This window comes from Oryctolagus cuniculus, chromosome 6 (assembly GCF_051225735.1).
Source record: "Oryctolagus cuniculus isolate XC-2025 breed Fujian yellow rabbit chromosome 6, ASM5122573v1, whole genome shotgun sequence".
In the NCBI taxonomy this organism is placed as follows: domain Eukaryota; kingdom Metazoa; phylum Chordata; class Mammalia; order Lagomorpha; family Leporidae; genus Oryctolagus; species Oryctolagus cuniculus.
Window position 1 is genome coordinate 91,935,130 of NC_142872.1, and position 21,158 is coordinate 91,956,287.

The following is a 21,158-nucleotide window of genomic DNA, read 5'->3' on the forward strand; positions in this document are numbered from 1 at the left end:
GCTCCATTCTAGTTGTGTTGTGGATAGAAACTTTTAATAAATGCTGAATTGTTAAAAAGGGACCATTCAGGAAATCTGTTGTTGCAACATGATCACTACAGTTAATAACAATGTATTTGTATTTTGAAAATTACTAAAAAAATGGATTTTAAGTGTTCTCACCAGGAAAAATAAAATAAGCGTGTGAGGTAATGCACATGCTAATGAGCTGGATTGAGCCATTCCACAGTGTATACATAATTCAGAACAACAAGTTGTGCACAATAAATATATACGATCTATTTAGCAACTTAAAAATAAATTCTTAACAAAGTGACCACATCATTCAGAAACATTAGTGGCTGCATTTGGGAATGGTGTTCTTTACACAGGCATACCGCCTGGCCAGTTGGTGTCACTATATGTCATTGTACTAAAATATAGAAATTCTACTTTTAGTTTTTCTTACAGTAGTAGAAGTTGGTAGACAAAGAGGAATAGTTAATTGCTAGGTAGGTAAAAAGATATTACTGTTTTACTGTGTTGCTTTTAAAAATGTTTCATATTTGAGTATAAAATTGTAAAATAGACCAAGTTTATTTACTGTTATATCTTCTTGGCGGAGAATCCAACTAACTAGTAACTGTGTGATTATTTTATGAAAAATTACATTGGGACTTCTAATGTTTTTATTATAAATACTTCAACTGTTACACATTTGTATTTTACTTCTGTGTATTTTATTAAATGAGTCAGTTTCCTTGGTATGGTTTTATATTACCAGAATATTTTAAAAATTATTAATAACATTAGTAAGATTCCTAAAATATAATTTAGGGTAATTTAAATTTTTTCAAATGTTAAAGTTAATATCGAAAGATGTGAAAATACAAAGCTACTACTGAATTTTTGTGTTGGATGAAATGTGATTTAAAAATTTCTCTCTTCACTGTTTCTTTCCTATTAGCAATAGCTATGATAGGACAGGACCTTGCTGGGAACCTTCAGTAAGTTGTCCTTTTCTTTCCCAGAGCTGCCATCAGTCATCCATGCATGTCAGTAGTGCTGTCTAAATCGTACTGTTGAGAACAACTTGTCCTTAGTCCTCTCTGACAGTGCTGACTTTGCCTTGGCTTGTATTTTGCTAAGTGGATTGTGCTGGAAATTGTCCTTCCCATTTCATGCTTATGTCACTCAATGAATGTTCTCCCTAGCAACTACTAAATGGGGTGTAAAAAAATTATTTTTTAGTTTTGTCTTGTGAATGAGCTGGACTTAAATGTCAAAACTACTGTGTTTGGATGCAGGATGTCAAGTAGAAATGATACAGACAGATCTTGACAGCATCATTAACATTTTTATCTGGAGGGGGGTGGCACGTGTTACGAACATGGATTATTTCTAAGCATAACTAATGCTTAACTAAGAATAAAAGCCAAATTCATGGAGTAGGTATGTTTTTATTTTTTAAACATTTATTTATTTATTTGAAAGAGTTAGAAAGGCAGATCTTCTGTCTGCTGGTTCACTCCCCAAATGGCCACAATGGCCAGGGCAAAGCCAAGAGACCAGGAACTTCTTCCAGGTCTCCCATGTGGGTAGCAGGGGCCCAAACACTTGGACCATCTTCTACTGATTTGCCCAGACCATTAGCAGGGAGCTGGATCGAAAGTAGAGGCAGCAGGGACACGAAATGGTGCCCTTATGGCATGTCAGCATTACAGGCAGTGGCTTTATCTACTACGCCATAATGCTGACTCCACAGTTAGGTTTTGCTTTTGGTATATTAAAGTTTGTACAAGAAGCAGCATTTCATTTTAATGTATGAATTATTTACAAATGTGAAATTGAGATATAATGATCCTTAGTTATCCTTGAAAATGGGTTCTATATCTTTGAGAATGTATTCTTAGAAAAATAGTACTTCTCTTTATAAATATTTTGGAAGAGTAGTTTTTATAATTTTTATGGGAAAATAAGGAGTCTTAATGTAAAACTCAGATTTTGTCTTAAATATAACTAGCTTCCTACCAATTAGTAACTATTGAAACACTTCTTACATTTTTTTTTTTTAAGATTTATTTTTATTTATTTGAAATAGTTACAGAGAGAGGTCTTCTATCTGCTGGTTTTATTCCCCAAACGCCCACAATGGCTTCTTCCAGGTCTCTCATGGGCGTGCAGGGGCCCAAACACTTGGGCCATCTTCCACTGCTTTCCCAGGTCATTGCAGAGAGCTGGATAGAAAGTGGAGTAGCCAGGACACGAACTGGCACCCACAGGGGATGCTGGCGCTGCAGGTGGAGGCTTAGCCTATTTTGCCATTGCATCAGCCCCACTTATAGATTCTTGAGATCAGATGTAATGCCCATTACATTATTTAAATTATATAAGATGCCTATTTGCTGAATATCTGGAAAGTCAGTTGTTTGGGTAACTTTCTGAAATACATAGGAGAAAGTATAAAAACCTTGCTTTTGGGTACCAGTGCTGTGGTGTAGTAGGCTAAGCCTCCACCCGCGGTGCCAGAATCCCCTATAGGCACCTGTTCCCAGGCTGCTACAGCCTGGGAAAGCAGTAGAAGATTGCTCAAGTGTTTGGACCCCTGAAATCCCCATGGGAGGCCCAGAAGAAGCTCCTAGCTTCAGATCAGCCCAGCCCTGGCATTGCAGCCATTTGGGGTGTGAATCAGCAGATGAAAGACCTTTCTGTCTTTATCTCTCAAATCAAATAAATAAAATCTATATTTAAAAAACTTGTTTTTGATCCTTTTTTGCTCATGTATCTTGAGAGTATACTTACTGAAATTCCTGTTTTTCCCTCTTTGACTACAAATTACTTCATTATGTGCAAAACATAGTGTTTTGAGTTTTTCATCTTAATTCCATTATTATGTCTCGGTTTTTGCCTGGGAGTTAAATACTTACATCTCACTTCTTTTTCCTCTTGCCTGCCCACCTGTCTTCCCTAGAGGCCATAATTTGAGGCATTTTATTATTAAAATGTCATTACTAATTCTACTTTATTGTTAATTTTAAGTAATTATGATAACAAAATGAGTGTACCTGCTAACAGTAGATATGTTTGGTTCAATTTTTATTCCTAATATTAAAGATATTTTAAACTTTGTATATGTTATTGTTATTTGTTTGATGGGTATTAATTTCAAAAAGCCTGACCTGACAGCATTAAGAAGATTTGAACAGTGCAGAGACTGTAGTCGCACCTTCCTTATAAAAATACTAAGTAAATTTTTTTGGCCTTTTACTTTTCTTTTTTCCCTCAATGTAAAATTGTGAATTGTTTTTCTTTTTCACTTAAGGCTCATTATAACTTTTAGAAAGTATTAATTTGATAACTGTATTTTAAAGCTGTTTTGCTTATTTCATATTTCTTTTTTGAACTTTAAGTTATATAAGTTTCAAATATTTCATATATACAGATTTAGGAACATAATGATGCTACCCCTCCACCTCCCCGTGCTCCAACCTTTCCTTTCCCTCCCTCTTACATTCCCAATCTTAATTGTTACCAAGATCTATTTTCAGTATACTTAATGATCCTATAGTTATCCCTACTCTAAGTAAAAGAGTTCAACAAATAGTAAGAAGAGAAAAAGAAAAACTCTTTATCACTGGCATTCTGATTCTGAGGTATTTTACATGCAATAAAACCAAAGTTAACTCTTTTAAATTATTTTTCCATTTTTTTCTCAGGTTATGCATAATTTTTTGTATTTATTTCAAAATATTCTCTTCATCCATGTGTTTATCCATTTGATAGAATTCTTCTGCTATTTGTATTTTTTATTCATCAATATTAAGCTAAAATTCAAGAGATTTAAGAAATTTTTGAAAACATTTTCAACAGTATAATGACATATACTTTTATGTATATGATGGTATCACAACATAGCTATATCATAGTCATTTAAAAATATTCCTGGATTTAACACAAATTGGTCATTTGTTCCTTCTTACACTTTCTTGCCCCTCCTTTTTTTTCCTTTTTTTTTTTTTTTTAAAGATTTAGTTATTTATTTGAAAGGTAGTGTTAGAGAGAGAAGGACAAACAGAGAATCTTCCATCTGCTTATTTAGTCCCCAAATAGCCACAACAGTCAGGACTGTGCCAGGCTGAAGGCAGGAGCCAAAAGCTTCATCTGGGTGTCCCACGTGGGTGCAGGGGCCCAAGGACTTGGGGCTATTCTCTGCTGCTTACCCAAGTGCAGTAGCAGGGAGCTGGATCAGAAGTGGAGCAGCCAGGACTTGAACTGGTGCCCAAATAGGATGCTGGAGCTGCAGGCTGGCTTTAATTGGCTGTGCCATAGCACCAGCCCTTATTTCTTTTAAAAAAAAAATCTAAATTACTCTCCAGAACAAAGTAGTTTCTAATGCTTAGATTGAAAAATTTTTCTGTTTTAAGCTAGAATTTTCTTTTTTCAAGTAACTAGCAAAGTAAAAAATTGAATGCAGGTAAATTATTTTTGAGAGATAGTCATACATTATTAGGCAACAGTGTGATGATGACTAAGGATTTCATTCACAGAGGTTAATGGAAATGTTAGAAACCACCATGTGTTTGTAACACCAAAGCTGGTGATTTTCATTTAGGTGAGTAAAAAGATTTATGCCATTATTTTTGTGTGAGATAAAGAACTTTTCCTATTTATAACTTACAGCTCACCAGCAATGCACCAGAATGGAGCCCCAACCCAGGAGAGGATACAGTGGCGTCTTTGGCTGATGTTGGATGGGTAGCCAAAGAAGAAGGAGAATGTTCAACAAGACTAAGGTTGGTTTGGAAGGCTGTCAGAACTGAAATGCAATATATTCTTTTAAAGAGGATGATATGTTTGTAGTATTTTCTTTAAATAGCCTAATTTGATTTCTATTGACTAACCCAGTTCTTTTCCTTCAGCAGCCATCTTTTCTGTTCATTTTTAAGACTGGACTACTATTTATAAAGTTCCTAAAGACATGTAATTATGTGATAAACCCTAATGAATCACAGGAGTTTCTGCCTTTTAGAGGTTTACATTCTACTATGAGTGGCCAAAAAGAACTATTACAAATATGTTTAGATAAGAACAGTAATTATACATGAGGGTAGAGAGATCAGTCTGGATTATAGTAGGGAATTTGTGTAATTGGAAATTGTTTCATAATTATGAGTCAAGATGAATTGTGATTGAAGGGAACAATGTGTGAATTATATAGTTGCTTGCTTTTATTTGAAAAAGCCTGAAAAAATGTTGACTATGCATTCAATCTAATAGAAAGTTATTCCACATACTTACATACTCCTCACTTTTATCAGGCATCAACTATGTAAAGATAAATAATAAGATACAGTTCTCGCATTCAAGGAATACTTAGTGCTGGAAGAGAAAAGAAATCAATACAATACTATAAAATTTAATGATTACAAAAGTCTACCATATTCTCAAAGGAGGGTATGACAGAGCTGTTTGGTAAGGGGTCAGTAGGAGCCAAGCAACTGGGAAGGCTGTGTTCCAGGAAGAGGGAAGAATTTCTTTAAAGGTGCAGTCAGCAGAAAATGTGGCATGTTTGGGAAATACCAAATGTTCTGGTGAGCCTAGAGAAGGGTAAGCTGTAGAAGATAAGCATGGAAAGTGGGTAGAGATTCAAAGTTATACATGTTATACTAAAAATGTTAGACTTTTCCCTGCAAGCAGTATGGAATCATGGAAGAAATTTAATCACTATAGTAATGCAATCAGGTTTGTGTTTTATTCAAATTAACCTGTAAACATTATGAAGAATAAAATACTGGGAGTTAGGCCACCTAATAGATGATCAGATTGTGACTAAATTAGGAAAAGAAGGTCAAAGCCAAGAGAGAATCAGAGAAATTAAAAGGACATGGAAATCACCAGATAGGAAGGATGAAGAGAGTCTACGATGGTGGGATAATTAGTAAGATTATCAGAAAACAGGTTTATTGGTAGGTGGAATTAGGGAGCAGTAATCCATGCTGGGATATATTCTGTTTGAGTTTTCTGTGAGATGTTCACAGTGGATCTAGGAGAAGTTTATGGAAGCATACGTATAAGGAAGGCTTGTACTGTAACATCTAGATAAAATGGCTGAAAATGAGTGCGCCCAAGGAGCATGCAGAGAAGAGGAGCATTTGTATTATTTATTTTTTAAGATTTGTTTATTTATTTGAAAAGCAGATTTATAGAGAGGCAGAGAGAGAGAGAGAGGTCTTCCATCCACTGGTTCACTCCCCAAATGGCTACAGCAGCTGGATCTGTGCCAATCCGAAGCTAGGATTCTGGAGGTTCTTCTGGGTCTCACACTCAGGAGCAGGGGCCCAAGCACTTGGGCCATCTTCTGCTGCTTTCTCAGACCACAGCAGAGAGGTGGATTGAAAGTGGAGTAGCTGGAACTCAAACCATATGTATGTGATGCCGGCACTGCAGGTGGCAGATTTACCCGCTACACCACAGCGCTGGCCCCGAGCATTTGTATTCTGAATGAAGCTAGCATTTGGAAATTTAAAAAAGGAAAGCAAAAGTCTTACATTCCCAAATCCCCATTTGTGATCAACAGGTAGTGCTCGAGGTGAGACTAGGTAAGTAAAAACATTATCAAGTTTCAATTTTGTTTTTCAGTTGAAACATTATCTTTGACTTTAACAAGAGTAATTTCATTTGATTGGTATTAACTGGATAAAGTAAAAATCAGGTAATCCAAGAACAAAAGAAGAGTGTGGTTTGAATAACAAGTAGAAGTGAGAACATAGGAGTAGACAAACACAGACCAGGTATTGCAGTATTAACAGATAAACAGCCTTTTTTTTTTTTTTTTTTTTTTTTTTGGACAGGCAGAGTGGACAGTGAGAGAGAGAGACAGAGAAAAAGGTCTTCCTTTTGCCGTTGGTTCACCCTCCAATGGCTGCCACGGCCGGCGCACTGCCGCTGGCGCACCGCGCTGACCTGAAGGCAGGAGCCAGGTACTTCTCCTGGTCTCCCATGGGGTGCAGGGCCCAAGCACTTGGGCCATCCTCCACTGCAATTCCCTGGCCACAGCAGAGAGCTGGCCTGCAAGAGGGGCAACCGGGAAAGAATCTGGCGCCCCGACTGGGACTAGAACCCCGTGTGCCCGTGCCGCAAGGCAGAGGATTAGCCTAGTGAGCCGCGGCGCCGGCCGCCTTTCTTTCTTTAGACGTATTTTTTTTTAATTATTGTTTTGAGACAGTGGTACATTCTTCACATGCAGTTGTGAGAAATAATACAAAGAAATTCCCTGTACTCTTAACTCCATTTCCTTCAGTGGTATCATCCATTAAAACCATAGTACTGTACAGTATCACAGCAGGGAATTGGCATTAAGGAAGTCAAGATGCAAAGCATTTCTATACCATGAGGATCCCTCCCGTTGCCCTAGTGTGGCTCCAAACACTTTCCTTCCATCTTCAACCTCTCCTTAATCACTGGCAACCACCATCCTGTTCTCCATTTCCACAGTTTTGTCATTTAAGGGAGGTATGCATTATATAACCTTTTGGGATAGGCCTTCTTCACTGAGCATTATTCTGTGGCTTTTTATCCAGGTGGTTGTGTGTATCAGTAGTTCATTCCTTTTTTTTTTTATTGCTGAGCAGTATTCATTGGTATGGATGTACCAGTTTTGTTTTTTTTTGTTTTTTTTTTGTTGTTGTTGTTGTTGTTGTTTTTTAAGATTTTATTTATTTATTAGAGAGGTAGAGTTACAGATGGTGAGACTGAGAGACAGAGAGAAAGGTCTTCCTTCCGTAGGTTCACTCCCCAGATGGCCACAACAGCTGGAGGTGAGCCGATCAGGAGCCAGGAGCTTCTTCCAGGTCTCCCACGTGGGTGCAGGGGCCAAATCACTTGGGCTATCTTCTACTGCTTTCCCAGGCCATAGCAGAGAGCTGGATCAGAAGAGGAGCAGCCAGGAGTAGAACCAGTTCCCATATGGGAGGATTAACCTACTGCGCCACGGCACCGGCCCTCTGCCATTAATTCTTCATGTATCTTTTCAGCTCTTTCTTTCTCTTCTTCCATGGCATTGATGATGTAAGTAATAAATCTTTGATTACAGTCTCACAGGTCTCTGAGGTGCTGTTGTCTTACAACTTTTGTGGGGATTAAGTCATTGTTCTCTGCCTTTTCTGACGCCATCTGCAGAGTTTCAGGGTTTATTACTGCCTTTCGAGGGTGAAAGTTGGCCTCTGCTGTGTGGGTCACGGTTTTCTTCAGTAGTTTTGGCTGAAGTAGGATGATTAGTTTTTTGCAAGTTTTCTATCTTGTTAGGCAGCCCCTTTCTTGATCCATTGGGTGAGAGAGCAGGCTTTTCTTAGGGCTTTTTATTTTTCTACAACCCTTGGCATTTCTGAGTTGTCAGCTTCTCCAGCATTGAGTCTGGGATATGTGAGCCAATAAGAAAAGGCAGGAAACTCTGCTGAATTGTTTTTTTGGGTTTTGAAGTGCCTTCTCTGAGGGTGTCCTTCTCGGCGTCTTTCAGGTTTTTCATGTGTTTGTCTTATATACAGTGTCTAGGGTTTGTAGTTGTAGTTAGTGGGAAGAATAAGGAAAAGTTATCTGTATGTAATACAAGATCACATTTACAGCAATGTGAAATACAACCTAATGAATTAACTGTCAGAGGATTTTAATTATAAATATTTAAATATGGATAGTGGATTTTGTCAGTGATGTGGAAAACAACTGGCTAATGGGCCTTTGAAAAGGCTCCTGGAAGGGCCAGTGCTATGGCATAGCAGGTAAAGCCACTGCCTGCAGTGCCAGAATCCCCTATGGATGTCAGTTCGAATCCCAGGGGACATCATCCACAGCTTTCCCAGGCACATTTGCAGGGAACAGCCAGGAATTGAGCCAGCACTCTGATATGCAATACCAGCATTACAAGCAGCTGCTCGGCCTGCTGTGCTACAGTGCCACCCCTGCCACCATTTTACTTTTGACTTCTGTGGGATCACCTTTTTTGTAGACGCCACATGGAGAGAAGAGAGATCATGTGTTATTTGTCTTTCTGTGCTTGACTTACTTCACTTAACATAATGACCTCCAGTTCCATCCATGTTGTTTCAGATGACAAGATGCCATCCTTTTATGGCTGAGTAGTATTCCATATGCAGCACATTATCTAGCATCAGTGTTTGGATACTTAGGTCCTTTACACTCTGGGCTATCGTGAATAGTGCTGCAATAAACATGGGAATGCAGATGTCTTTTCAACATATTCCTTGGATATGTACCCAGTAGTGGGAATTCTGATTCTATTTTTAGTTTTTTGAGGAATCTCCATACGGTTCTTCACAGTGGTTGTACTAATTTACACTCCCACCAACAGTGTGTAAGAATCACTTTTTCTCTATATCCTCACCAACATGTAACTGTCCTTTATTTTCTTGATAACAGCCAGTCTAACTGGAATGAGATGGTATCTTGAGGTAGTCTGAGGTTTTTAAAAGAGCATGAAAAAAAACAGTATACTAGCATGCACACAGTAAACTCTCATTGTATTCTTTCTATCACATTTTCATTCCTTTTCATTAACAAAATTGCATTAGAAAGAACATCATTTTTATAAGTATTAACATTCTTTGAAAGAATCATAACTATTTAAATTGTCTAAGATAATTTGTTCTCTTTCGTTCTGAGAATATGTAGTCTTAGAATATATACACAGTCTAACATTTGTACTGTGCATGATAAAGACTAATCTGATGCTTCTAGTAGACATTTTCAGTAAATATTTGATTGCTTCTGGAGTGAAAGAACCTTATAGTTAACTCCAATTTGTTCATTCTATGAGTAAATTTCTTATTGTATCTAATTCTTCTGTAGGGTTTCACATAAAATTTTTTTAAATTTTTATTTCTTTATTTGAGAGGTAGAGTTACAGTCAGTGAGAGGGAGAGACAGAAAGATCATCTTTCCGTTGGTTCACTCCCCAAATGGCTGCAACTGCCAGAGCTGCACCAATCTGAAGCCAGGATCCAGGTGCTTCTTCCTGGTCTCCTACACGGGTTCAGGGGTCCAAGCACCTGGGCCATCTTCCACTGCTTTCCCAGGCCATAGCAGAGAGCTGGATGGGAAGTGAGCAGCCAGGACTAGAACCGGTGCCCATATGGGATGGTGGGGCCACAGGTGGAGGTTTTACCTACTGTGCCACGGCACCAGCCCCTCCACATAAATTTAAACTCAGAAATTTTTAGATAAGCATCTATAGGTTCAAAATGCTTAAAAGTAGTTCCAGTTAGGTTTTTTCCTTAAACCCGGTATTATTAATCTAATAAAGAAGATAACTTACAGTTGTCCTTCAGTGTCCATGGGTGATTGGCTTCAGGATCTCTCCCCCAGGTACCAAAATGTGGAGATGCTTAAGTCCCTTGCATAAAATGGTATGGTATTTAGAAATAACCTGTATAGTTATCTTATGTTTTAAATCATTTCTAGATTACTTAGAGTAATGAATACAGGTAAATGTTATGGGAATGGTTGTTATACTGTCTTGTTTAAGGAAAAATGTCAGGAAAAGGCAATTTATACATGTTTAATACAGATATGATTTTTTTTTCATTTTTCAATATATTTGATCCGTGGTTGGCTGAATCGATGAATGCAGAGGGCCAACTATTTATAAAAATCTATAGTGGAAGGATAGTGAACAAAGTGAGACTGAAAACTTTGATGTTTGAATGTTAAATGTAACGTGGAGTGTGGTATTTTTTAAGGGTGTCAGAGAAGACCCTCAACTTCAGACTGAAAGAAGTGACTCAGGAAGCTAGCAAGCTGGCTTGTCACAGCTCCTAGTGAGAGACAGTTCCTGTGCACAGCACATCCGGTGCTGGTGTCATCAGTCATTTCAGTCTTATATTTGATACCAAAATTAATCAATAACTTACATTAGTAAAATACTGCATTAGAGAAAGGAATATTTTCCTTAAATATCATTGTAAAGAATAGCCAACTTTTGAAATATAAAACAGCAGCAGAGTTGTGTTGAACAAAACTTACAACAGCTAATGGGGTGGTTCCCACCAGTCTTCTAGGTCTGGGGACAGCATCCGTGCCTGTTCCTCCACTGTCTTCCTCAAGCTTCCTTCAATCTGAGTAATTCCCCCAGTCTTGTAGTCTTTATCAACTCCTCTCTTGCTTTGAGAGATTGTTGGTTTTCTACCAGCCTTTATGTGGCAGGGAACTATAAACTGCCGGCTTGTTTTCCTGCCTGGATTCTAAGACAACAAAATGTACTATTTTATCTTCGTACGTTATTCTCTAATCCAAAAACATGAGGGAGGGTCAGTAGAAATTTTTGGAACACAACTGATGGAAGCATCAGACACTGTGCTAATGTAAAACTATTTCAAATCTTGTGTTTTATTGAGTCTGAAATAAGAGGGAAGGAGCCGGCGCCGTGGCTCAATAGGCTAATCCTCCACCTTGCGGCGCCGGCACACCGGGTTCTAGTCCCGGTTGGGGCGCCGGATTCTGTCCCGGTTGCCCCTCTTCCAGGCCAGCCCTCTGCTGTGGCCAGGGAGTGCAGTGGAGGATGGCCCAGGTGCTTGGGCCCTGCACCCCATGGGAGACCAGGAAAAGCACCTGGCTCCTGGCTCCTGCCAGGATCAGCGCGGTGCGCCGGCTGCAGCGGCGGCCATTGGAGGGTGAACCAACGGCAAAAGGAAGACCTTTCTCTCTCTGTCTCTCTCTCTCACTGTCCACTCTGCCTGTCAAAAAAAAAAAAAAAAAAAAAAAGAAAGAAAGAAATAAGAGGGAAGGATCCTGAGGTGTATTACATTTAACCTGGAGCTTTTTTTGAATTAGTGGAACTAAAAAAAGCCCTTTGTATTTATGTAAATTGTGCTCCAAAAGTAGCTTCCCTTGATACTAACATTGGAAAAATAGAGCAGGTAATTCCAGTGCTGGGTTACTCTAAATAAAAGCTTGTGTTCTTCTGCCTTAGGATACTTTGGAGCCACAAATAAAAAGGGTAGAAATCTAACCAGTGGAAGCTGGTGTGCAGAAAGTGGTTTTTTTGTTTTGTTTTGTTTTGTTTTTTAATTTTTTGACAGGCAGAGTGGACAGTGAGAGAAACGGAGAGAAAGGTCTTCCTTTTCCGTTGGTTTACCCCCCAATGGCCGCTGCAGCCGGTGCACCGCGCTGATCTGAAGCCAGGAGCCAGGTGCTTCTCCTGGTCTCCCATGGGGTGCAGGGCCCAAGGACCTGGGCCATCCTCCACTGCCTTCCCGGGCCATAGCAGAGAGCTGGACTGGAAGAGGAGCAACCGGGACAGAATCCGGCGCCCTGACCAGGACTAGAACCCGGTGTGCCGGCGCCGCATGTGGAGGATTAGCCTATTGAACCGCGACGCTGGCCTTGGGCCATCTTATACTGCTTTCCCAGCCTGTAGCAGAGAGTTAGATCGGAAGTGGAGCAGCCGGGTTTTGAACTGGCGCCCATATGGGATGCCAGCACTGTAGGCAGTAGTTTTACCTGCTACGCCACAGCACCGACCCCTGAATAATATTTAAAACAACTTGTAAGCATTTAATACTTTTGGATCAGAATTTTAGGTAAGTATATGACTACTGATTTTTAAATAAACAGTAGTATAATATCATTTTTTGTTTACTAACACTGAAGATTCTGATATCCAACGTTTAATTCTTGTGAATAGGTTGCATGAAGCCTCTGTACTGACACATAATATGAAAACAAACCATCAGCCTCATTTCCATCCCTAGATAAGGATACTTTTATAAGCTAGATTTTAGTAAACACAGCAGAGTTCTTTCATGGAAAGGGGAAGTTGGTAGGGGTGGGGATGAGTATTTATCTGTAGGTTCTGTCTCCTCTCTTCTCTGTTCCACTTGCATCTGTTGTCAGCTCCAGATGCTGTCATCCCTGGTACCCATGGCAGTGGTGTCCATGTCCGTCCTCTGTCCTGAGAACACTCTGCTGCTTATTGCTGACTTTCTCTAAACCAGGGTGTTATCAGAGAAAGACCCCTTAGAAGTCCCATCTGGGGTACCAAATATTATCGGAGTGTGAGGTGCCAGTTATATTACTGTGTACTGTGTTCTTATTAATAAATTCAGAATATTAATAAGCATTGTGGGTTCTTGCCTAATATTCAGAGAATTCTGAATCCTGGCATAAATGAATGATAAGTTTTAAGCTTTTATTTAGTGAGAGAAATGCATAGGAGAGTGATGGCCTTATCTAAAAGAGAGAAGAATCTGAATTCATACCGAGCACCAGGAGCCAACCATGTGGAGGAGCACGTAGGCCAGGAAGTATGGGGCGGGTGGCCCGAAGGCCACACTCCCGGAGGCACAGGGGCAGCAGCAGGTCCGGGGCAAAAGGGAAAAAGGGCCAAAAAGTGCTGGACCCACCATGTTCCAGGCCTTTAATCCACTTCCAAAGGGGAGTGGTTAATTAGTCTGATTGGCAGGTGAGTGCACAGGTGTGGTAAGATAAGGGCATGAGATCACACAGGGGGCGTGGTGAAGGCATGGTCTTCCAGCTCACAAACCTGATCAATTTTATCCTGTATGCCTGCCTACAACAAAACTTAAAATTTAACCTTCTATATATTTATTGATTTTGGAATACTGGCTGTTGTTGCCTCTGGGCAGGGCCAGACCAAATGACTTTCTGGGCCTAAACCACCAGTAGGCTAGAGGTTCCCCACCCCTGCAGTCTAAACCCACATTCTCAGTTACTGCTGCTTTGTCTTACTCCACTGCAGTTGCGCACAAGCATGCTACTTTAATTCTGCATTTTTTGAGATTTTTATACTTTGCTAAAATCTGTTCCTGAGATTAAAATACTATCATTCCCACTGTCCTACCTACCAGCATTTTCCCTAGTTCTTTCATGAAGTTTTAAAAAGATACTGTTCAGTTCCCTGTAAAAATAAAACATTACCAAAACTGTATTTGAAGAAGCACATTAGGTAAGATTATGTTATATTAAATGTAATTACCCTATGAAGTGTAGATAGAAATCATAGTTTAGTCAGTTACATCGACAAAGAGCCATAGTAATTATTTTTTCCAAACTTTCAATGTCTTATTAAAATAACTTTCTTTATTGCAGATTGATTAGAGCATATCACGTCATCTATTAACTTTCATTACATAAAATTTTTCAGAGAAAGTATTGATATGTTTAATCAGACATTGGCACTGTTCTTTATGAGAATTTTTCCTTCGTGTAATTTTCATATTTTTTTAAGATTTATTTATTTATTTGAAAGTTAGAGTTACACAGAGAAGGAGAAGCAGAGAGCCATCTTCCATCCACTGATTCACTCTCCAGTTGGTTGCAATGGCTGGAGCTACACAGATCCAAAGGCAGGAGCCAGGAGCTTTTTTGGTTCTCCCACATGGGTACAGGGGCCGAAGACTTTGGCCATCTTCTACTGCTTTCCCAAGCCATAGCAGAGAGCTGGATTGGAAGTGAAGCAGCTGGGAATCGAACTGGCACCCATATGGGATGCCGGCACTGCAGGCAGCGGCTTTACCCGCTATGCCACAGCACCAGCCTCTTCATGTACTTTTATAGAAAGTTTCATCATCATTTTTTCCAGTGTGGGCCTAAGAAGAGAAACAGTAATTGAAGCTTTGTAAGCCAAACATTTATTTCCCTGTCCCACAAATATTCTAAATAAAATGAAGTTGGTATTATGGTTGTCAGGTAAGGTAGGACAGGGAAAAAATGAGGATATTCCCCAAATATTGTTGTTTAAAAATGTTGTAGGTAACATTTCTAAATGTTATAGGTAGAAAACAATTTGTAAGCATCCTTTGTGTATGGCAACTTAATTTTAACAGGCTGTAAGCCAAATTAGATTTGAGGAAAAACACCTGAATTCAGTGAATACCAAAAGCTAGGATTACAAGTGTTCTTGTAAACACAAACACAAAGTATAATGAAGAATTGTTACAGCTCTCAAGCAGTATTAAAATAGCAATTTCCAGTTAAGGAAAAACTAAAATAGCATTTACTATTTTGCATTTCCTAACAGTAAGGATTAACTTTTACTGCATATAACAGAAACCTAAAAGAATGGTGGCTGAAATAAGACAAAACTTTGGTTTTCTCTCATGACCGTTTATTTCTGTCTCAAATCAAAGATCCAAGGGTAGGTGGTCTGGACCTTTTTGTGTCTGTACAGTGTGCTCAGGGTCCTGGCCAGGCTCTGCCGTCCTTGAAATTGGTTTCCATATCTGGATTATTTCCTGACCCTCTATGAGTCTGAAACATTGCCTTGCATTCATGACTCAGCAGAAGAAAAAGAGACTAAGGCTAAAGATGAAATCACTTTCTGTATGGAATCACCTTTAATCTGTTCTCCTTGATGACTTACCAGCATTCTACCCATGATCTTGTTAGCTCAACTTAGTCACATGTCTGCAAAACTGGAAGGGAAAGTGGAGTCCTTGAGCTGGGCACATTGCTGCCCTGAAATAATTTCCTTTGTCCCTTTCTCTTTCTCTCTTTACTAAGAGTAAAGGGAACATGCTTGTTGAAATAAGCCAGTAACTAGTGATCTCTGTGCCAACACACACTGCACTGGAGTGAGCCCTGACTACCATCCTTTGCCTTAACTGAGAGTTACTTGAGAAGCAAAGAGATGACAGAAAGACAACGAATACCCATTCACTGGTTCACTACCCCAAATGCTGACAAAGGTAGAGCCTGGGCCTGGGCTGAAGCTGGGAACTCAACACAGGCGTCCCACCTGGGCTGCAAGAATCCAATTACTTAAGCCATCACCGCTGCCTGCCAGTGTCTGCATTATAATGAAGCTGGAGTCAGGAACCAGAGCAAAATATCAAACCCAGGCACTCAAATGTGCGACATGGTTGTATTAATCACTAGGCTGACCAACTTGCCCTTCCAATTGTTTTTAAAGCCATAGATTCCTTTGAAAAGCTGCCTTCTCCAGGTAAATGATCACACACACCCTCAGAATGTTCTGCTCAATTTTAGGAGTCCTGGCCCTAAATGAAGAAATCTCTTATCACCCCACCCCTCAAGGGCCACAGCAAAAGGTAAGCTAAAGACAAAATCTGAGTAACTCTCAGTTAAGGCAAAGGGTGGTAGTCAGGGCTCACTCCAGTGCAGTTACTCAGATTTTGTGTTTTCATAATTGGACAGAATTTGTTAATGTTGGTTGAGAGCAAGGAAAAAAATTTGAGTTATTTTCTCATTTTTAAAACTCCAAGTCAAGGGGCCGGTGCTGTGACTCACTTGGTTAATCCTCCGCCTGCGGCACCACATCCCATATGGGCACCAGGTTCTAGTCCCGGTTGCTTCTCTTCCAGTCCAGCTCTCTGCTGTGGCCCGGGAAGGCAGTGGAGGATGGCCCAAGTGTTTGGGCACCTGCACCTGCATGGGAGGCCAGGAGGAAGCACCTGGCTCCTGGCTTCGGATCGGCGCAGCACCGGCCATAGCAGCCATTTGGGGTGTGAACCAACAGAAAGAAGACCTTTCTCTGTGTCTGTCTCTCTCTCTCTCACTGTCTAACTCTGTCAAATAAATTAAAACAAACAAACAAACAAACAAAACCTCCAAGTCAAGACACTCCTTCTTTCTTTTCCTGTGTAATCATGAGTGTGAAAGAGGGCAGTGCTGGTGAAGTGTACTCATCATTCTCAGTATAAAGTAATGATAAACTAATACACTGAAAGTCTGACCAGAAATGGGCATATTTCTTACTTATAATGTATTCTCTAAAAGAACTAGGTTTATGAGTTAGGATTAAATAATATCCCTATATCTTTCATAGAAGAAGAGCAACATTGATAACCTGAAAAAAATTTCATAACTCTCAACTCCAAATTGGCTCTCCCACACTAGCTATGAGATACTGGCCTGTGGCCTTAGCTGTAAATTAATATTTGCCTGATTGGGTTTAGATTAGATGTGATGGAGAGGAAAGCCCCAGTCCCCTGAGAGCAAAGATCACAGTTAGTGTTAGTTTTCTTTCTCTCTCTCTAACACACTGGGGATTTTACTCAGTGGCACAGCACTAGACCCACCTGTCAAAGTATTCTTCAGAACTAGAACCTAAACATAATTACTTCTTGCACTTGTATGAAGAATTGCTAGTAGCCAAGAGTTCTAAATTACTGTAATGGGAAAAGATAGAATGTAGGGAGGAATTTTCATGAAACTTGATACTTTTGGTTTCTGTGTATTATTTAGAGATTAAGAAGAATTATTGCAATAAGAACCCCAGATGTGGTATGTAGCTAATTGAGGTAGACAAGTGCTTTGCTGTTTTAGCACTTTCAGAGGAATTTAGGTAAGATAAACCTGAAAAGTAGGGTTTTTTTTTTAAATTTAGTTTCTTTTGTGCTTTATTTTCTCTTTACATTTTTAGAATTAAAGTTTCATATATTTTTATTTATTTGAAAGGCAGAGTGATAAGAGAAAGAAATCTGCCAAGTCCTGGTTCATTCCTGGCTTGGCTAGGCTGAAGCTAGGACCTTGGGCCACCCATGTGACAGGGATCTGAGGTATCACCAGCTGCATCCCATGGTGCACGTTTAGAAGGAGCTGGTGGGGCCAGTTCCATGGCTCAATGGATTAAAGCCCCAGCCTGCAGTGCCGGCATCCCATATAGGCACCAGTTTGAGTCTCAGCTGCTCCACTTCCAATCCAGCTTCCTACTAATGTGCCTGAGAAAGCAGCAGGAGATGGCCCAAGTTCTTGGGCCCCTGCACCCATTTGGGAGACCCAGAAGAAACTTTGGCTCCTAGCTTTGGCATGGCTCAGTCCTGGCTGTTGTGGCTATTTGATGAGTGAACCAGCAGATGGAGATCAATCTCTCTGTCTCTCCTCCTCTCTCTGCAACTCTTTCAAATAAACAAGTAAGTCTTTTTTTTTTTTTTTTTTTTAAGAGCTGAACTTGAAAATGAAGGAGCTAGGATTCAAATGAGGCTGATAAGGGATTGCAGGCATCCCAAGCGGTGTGATGCCAAATGCCTGCCTCCATAAAAACTAGTTCTTAGATGTCATCTCTGATACTCTTATTGATAATGATTTTACCCTTTACAAAACCTGTGACAGCTCCTTATGTTTTCCTTGCAGGACAGAGGTCAGGTCAAGGCCACCCCTCCAGGATGACCTTCCTTTCTTTGAGAAGCCCCCTGGCAGGCAGATTTCCTCACCAAACTTGTCTCAAGAAGAGTCGCAGCTGAAGACTACGACACTGGCAAATGAAGAAGCACTGCAGAAGATCTGTGCACTTGAAAATGAACTTGCTGTTCTCAGAGCTCAGATTGCCAAAATTGTCACCCTGCAAGAGCAGCAACACCTCATTGCAGGTCTGTAAGTCCTACATTCATTTGTTTTAATCAGCAAACTGGAGGTGAAGAGAATGGCACTTATCTGACTATTCTTCAGTAACAGTTCTTGGGAAAAACCAGTTGTCGGGCTTTTGCATAGTCTGCTACAGAACCTTGTCAAGTTTAGATTGTTTTTGTGTCTTTGTTTTGAGCAATCTTGATGCTGTCAGAGGAGATGACTAGGAAGCATATTTGAAAAACACAGAAAACCATGCAGTTGAATTGCTGCTGTTGTGAATGTTTTCCTTATGGTCAATTTAGTTGTCCATAATAATGGTACCAACTGTTTCAGACATGAGGTATCCTAATAGGTTTCTGTCCATTTAGTGAGCCTAGGTTTGGAGTCAGGACGTGGGTTGCTAATATTTCTGCCTGCAAATCCTGAGGCAAGTGCTTGACCTTTTACATCCTTTTCTTGTTCTAAAATGGGGTTACTATGAATGGAAATGTAGAAAGGCCTTTAGCACACAGTAGCTGCTTAATATCATTTCTCTTATTACACAGAGTAGATATTGAATTCAGGTTTTCTGACTCCTGGTCTGACACCATTGCTTTTTATTACTGTGGCATTATTGCGTTAGGAAAGAAGCCACAGCCTTGAAATCCTAGCCTGCTCATGTGCTGGCAAGTAGTGGTTTTTCCAGCCTGGGCACTCCAGTGGAGTTGGACAGAGAATGAAGGAGCTCTGAACACCGAGTCCCGGTGGTGTAATGACTTTGCATATTCGGGATTTGTTAGGACCCTAACGTTCAGCTCTTGTCACTTTTAGCTTTTGAAAAACATTTATTTATGTTCACTCCCCAAATGGCTGCTGCTGGGCCAAGCTGAAGCCATGGGCTTCATTGGGTTTCCCATGTGGGTGCAGGGGCACAGAAACTTTACCAGGCACATGAACAGGCAGCTGCATGAGAAGTGGAGCAGCTGGTGTCGCAGGTAGCAGACCAACCTGCTACACCACAATGCCACGCAGGCCCCTCTTGTCATTTTTAAACTTCAGTTTTCTTTTGCTTTTACCTCCCTCTTCTGGCAGAGGAGGAGAACTGCTGTAAATGGTGGGGTAGTTTGAGGTTTGTGTTTAGATATTCCATTTATGTATGAATCTTCTGAGCAAAATGTCTTTGTCTCAACACTACTCCCTCCACTGTTTTCCCAGTCAGTGCAGTTCACCCAGTAAACAACTTTCCAAGCTCTCAGTTCTGTAGGAAAATGAATTTTATTTTTATTTTATAACCTGTTTTAACAATTAGTTACCCCTTGTTTTAGAAATTAATTATAACACTTATTTTCTTCCACAAGTGTTTTCAACAGTGAATCTAAAACTTTTTTTCCAAACACATTCTAGTTATGTAGACTTTCCAGTGCTCAGTAAGTCTTATATGAAAATAGAATGAATCACAAATTTCTTCAAATAGTTACATAGTCTAAATTGTCAAATTATGTTGAAAATGGGGGTGATAATGTGGTACACACTGCTTTTTATTTCTGCTAAAAGTGATAAACTATGCCACAGTCGAACTTGAACATTTGGTATTACAAAAACACCCTTGTTAAGTCAAATGGAAATTTTCATTTGGAGAAGTTTGGATTGAATAATGATGGCTGATTCACCAAGTAACTGAATCTGCCTTCTTACTTAACTGAGATTCTTTTTAAGGACATTGTTTTTAAGAATACAAAGTTTTTTAAAATGGACATTTTCTTTGCCTGTTACCAGCAGGAGTGTTTATTTTTCTTTATTTAGGTGATTTAGATACTACCGCGTCTGTTACCACAGCAGCACCCCCTCTCCCACCCCCTCCGCCTCCACCCCCACCCCCACCTCCCCCTCCCCCAGCGCTCCACCAAAGTCTGTCTGCCATTGATCTGATTAAAGAGCGAAAGGAGAAAAAAGCCAATGCTGGAAAGACTTTGGTTAAAAACAATCCAAAGAAACCCGACATGCCAAATATGCTGGAGATCCTTAAAGATATGAACAGTGTGAAACTCCGGGCAGTGAAGAGGTGAGCACGCACTGACCTTCTTACTTCTCCATTTATGTCTTGTAAAACTGAAGGACTGGGCTTCTTGAGCCGTGGTGTAACTGCCATGAATAGTTAAATATTTATTTAAAGAAGATAAGTACTAGTTGCTGCTATACAAAAATGGCAAAGTAAATAATTTACAGGTGTTTTTTAAAATATAGTTTTTCTGTTTTATTTTGTCACCCCTTTAATGTAAAGTCTTCATTGTGATTGGTCAGTCATTTCTTGAACAAAGGTATGTTCTATGCCCACAGGGCTGTTGCTAGGCATCCTAATTGTCCTGAGGGACAGGACAGTGCAGCCAGCGTTCTAGAGATGCAGTGAGTGGTTCTTTATTGGACTCTTACATGCCCTTGTGTTGAGCATTACATTGGTTTCTCTCTCAATGCTAGTAGTATTTGTGTCTTTATGGAGTAACTGTGACGCCAGGGAAATGCTGTTGGGCATGTAAAGGTGGGCAGAGTGCTTCCCTGAGGGTTATCCACATATCCACCTGTCCCCTTGGTTTCTTTTCACTCTTCTAAGGCCAGAGCAAGATGTAAAGCCCAAGCCAGTGGATGCTACTGACCCTGGTGCCCTAATAGCAGAGGCTCTGAAAAAGAAATTTGCCTATCGGTATCGAAATGATAGCCCAGGCGAAGCTGAAAAAGGAGTTCCAAAGTGTGAATCAGAGTCCACTTCAGACACGGTGTTGGTGAGTATTATTAACCCAGGTTTCCTTCCTGTTACCCCTGCTGAGCACTAATCATTCAGCTGTGTCTCTGCAAGACCAAGATAG

General features: G+C 40.1%; 1 protein-coding gene across 10 annotated transcripts in view; it reads left to right on the plus strand.

The window, feature by feature from the left end:
* The window catches only part of MTFR1 (mitochondrial fission regulator 1), a 98,988-nt gene that overhangs the window by 49,194 nt on the left and 28,636 nt on the right, over positions 1-21,158 (plus strand). For 9 of the 10 annotated variants that reach the window (XM_070075102.2, XM_089336276.1, XM_089336277.1 and 6 more), the window contains 4 exons: positions 4,660-4,772; positions 18,103-18,338; positions 20,101-20,359; positions 20,906-21,074. In XM_070075102.2, the coding sequence (XP_069931203.2) occupies positions 4,660-4,772; positions 18,103-18,338; positions 20,101-20,359; positions 20,906-21,074 (777 nt within the window). Of the gene's footprint in view, positions 1-4,659; positions 4,773-15,996; positions 16,059-18,102; positions 18,339-20,100; positions 20,360-20,905; positions 21,075-21,158 lie in introns of those variants that run through there. The other variant, XM_089336279.1, reaches the window with a different exon arrangement.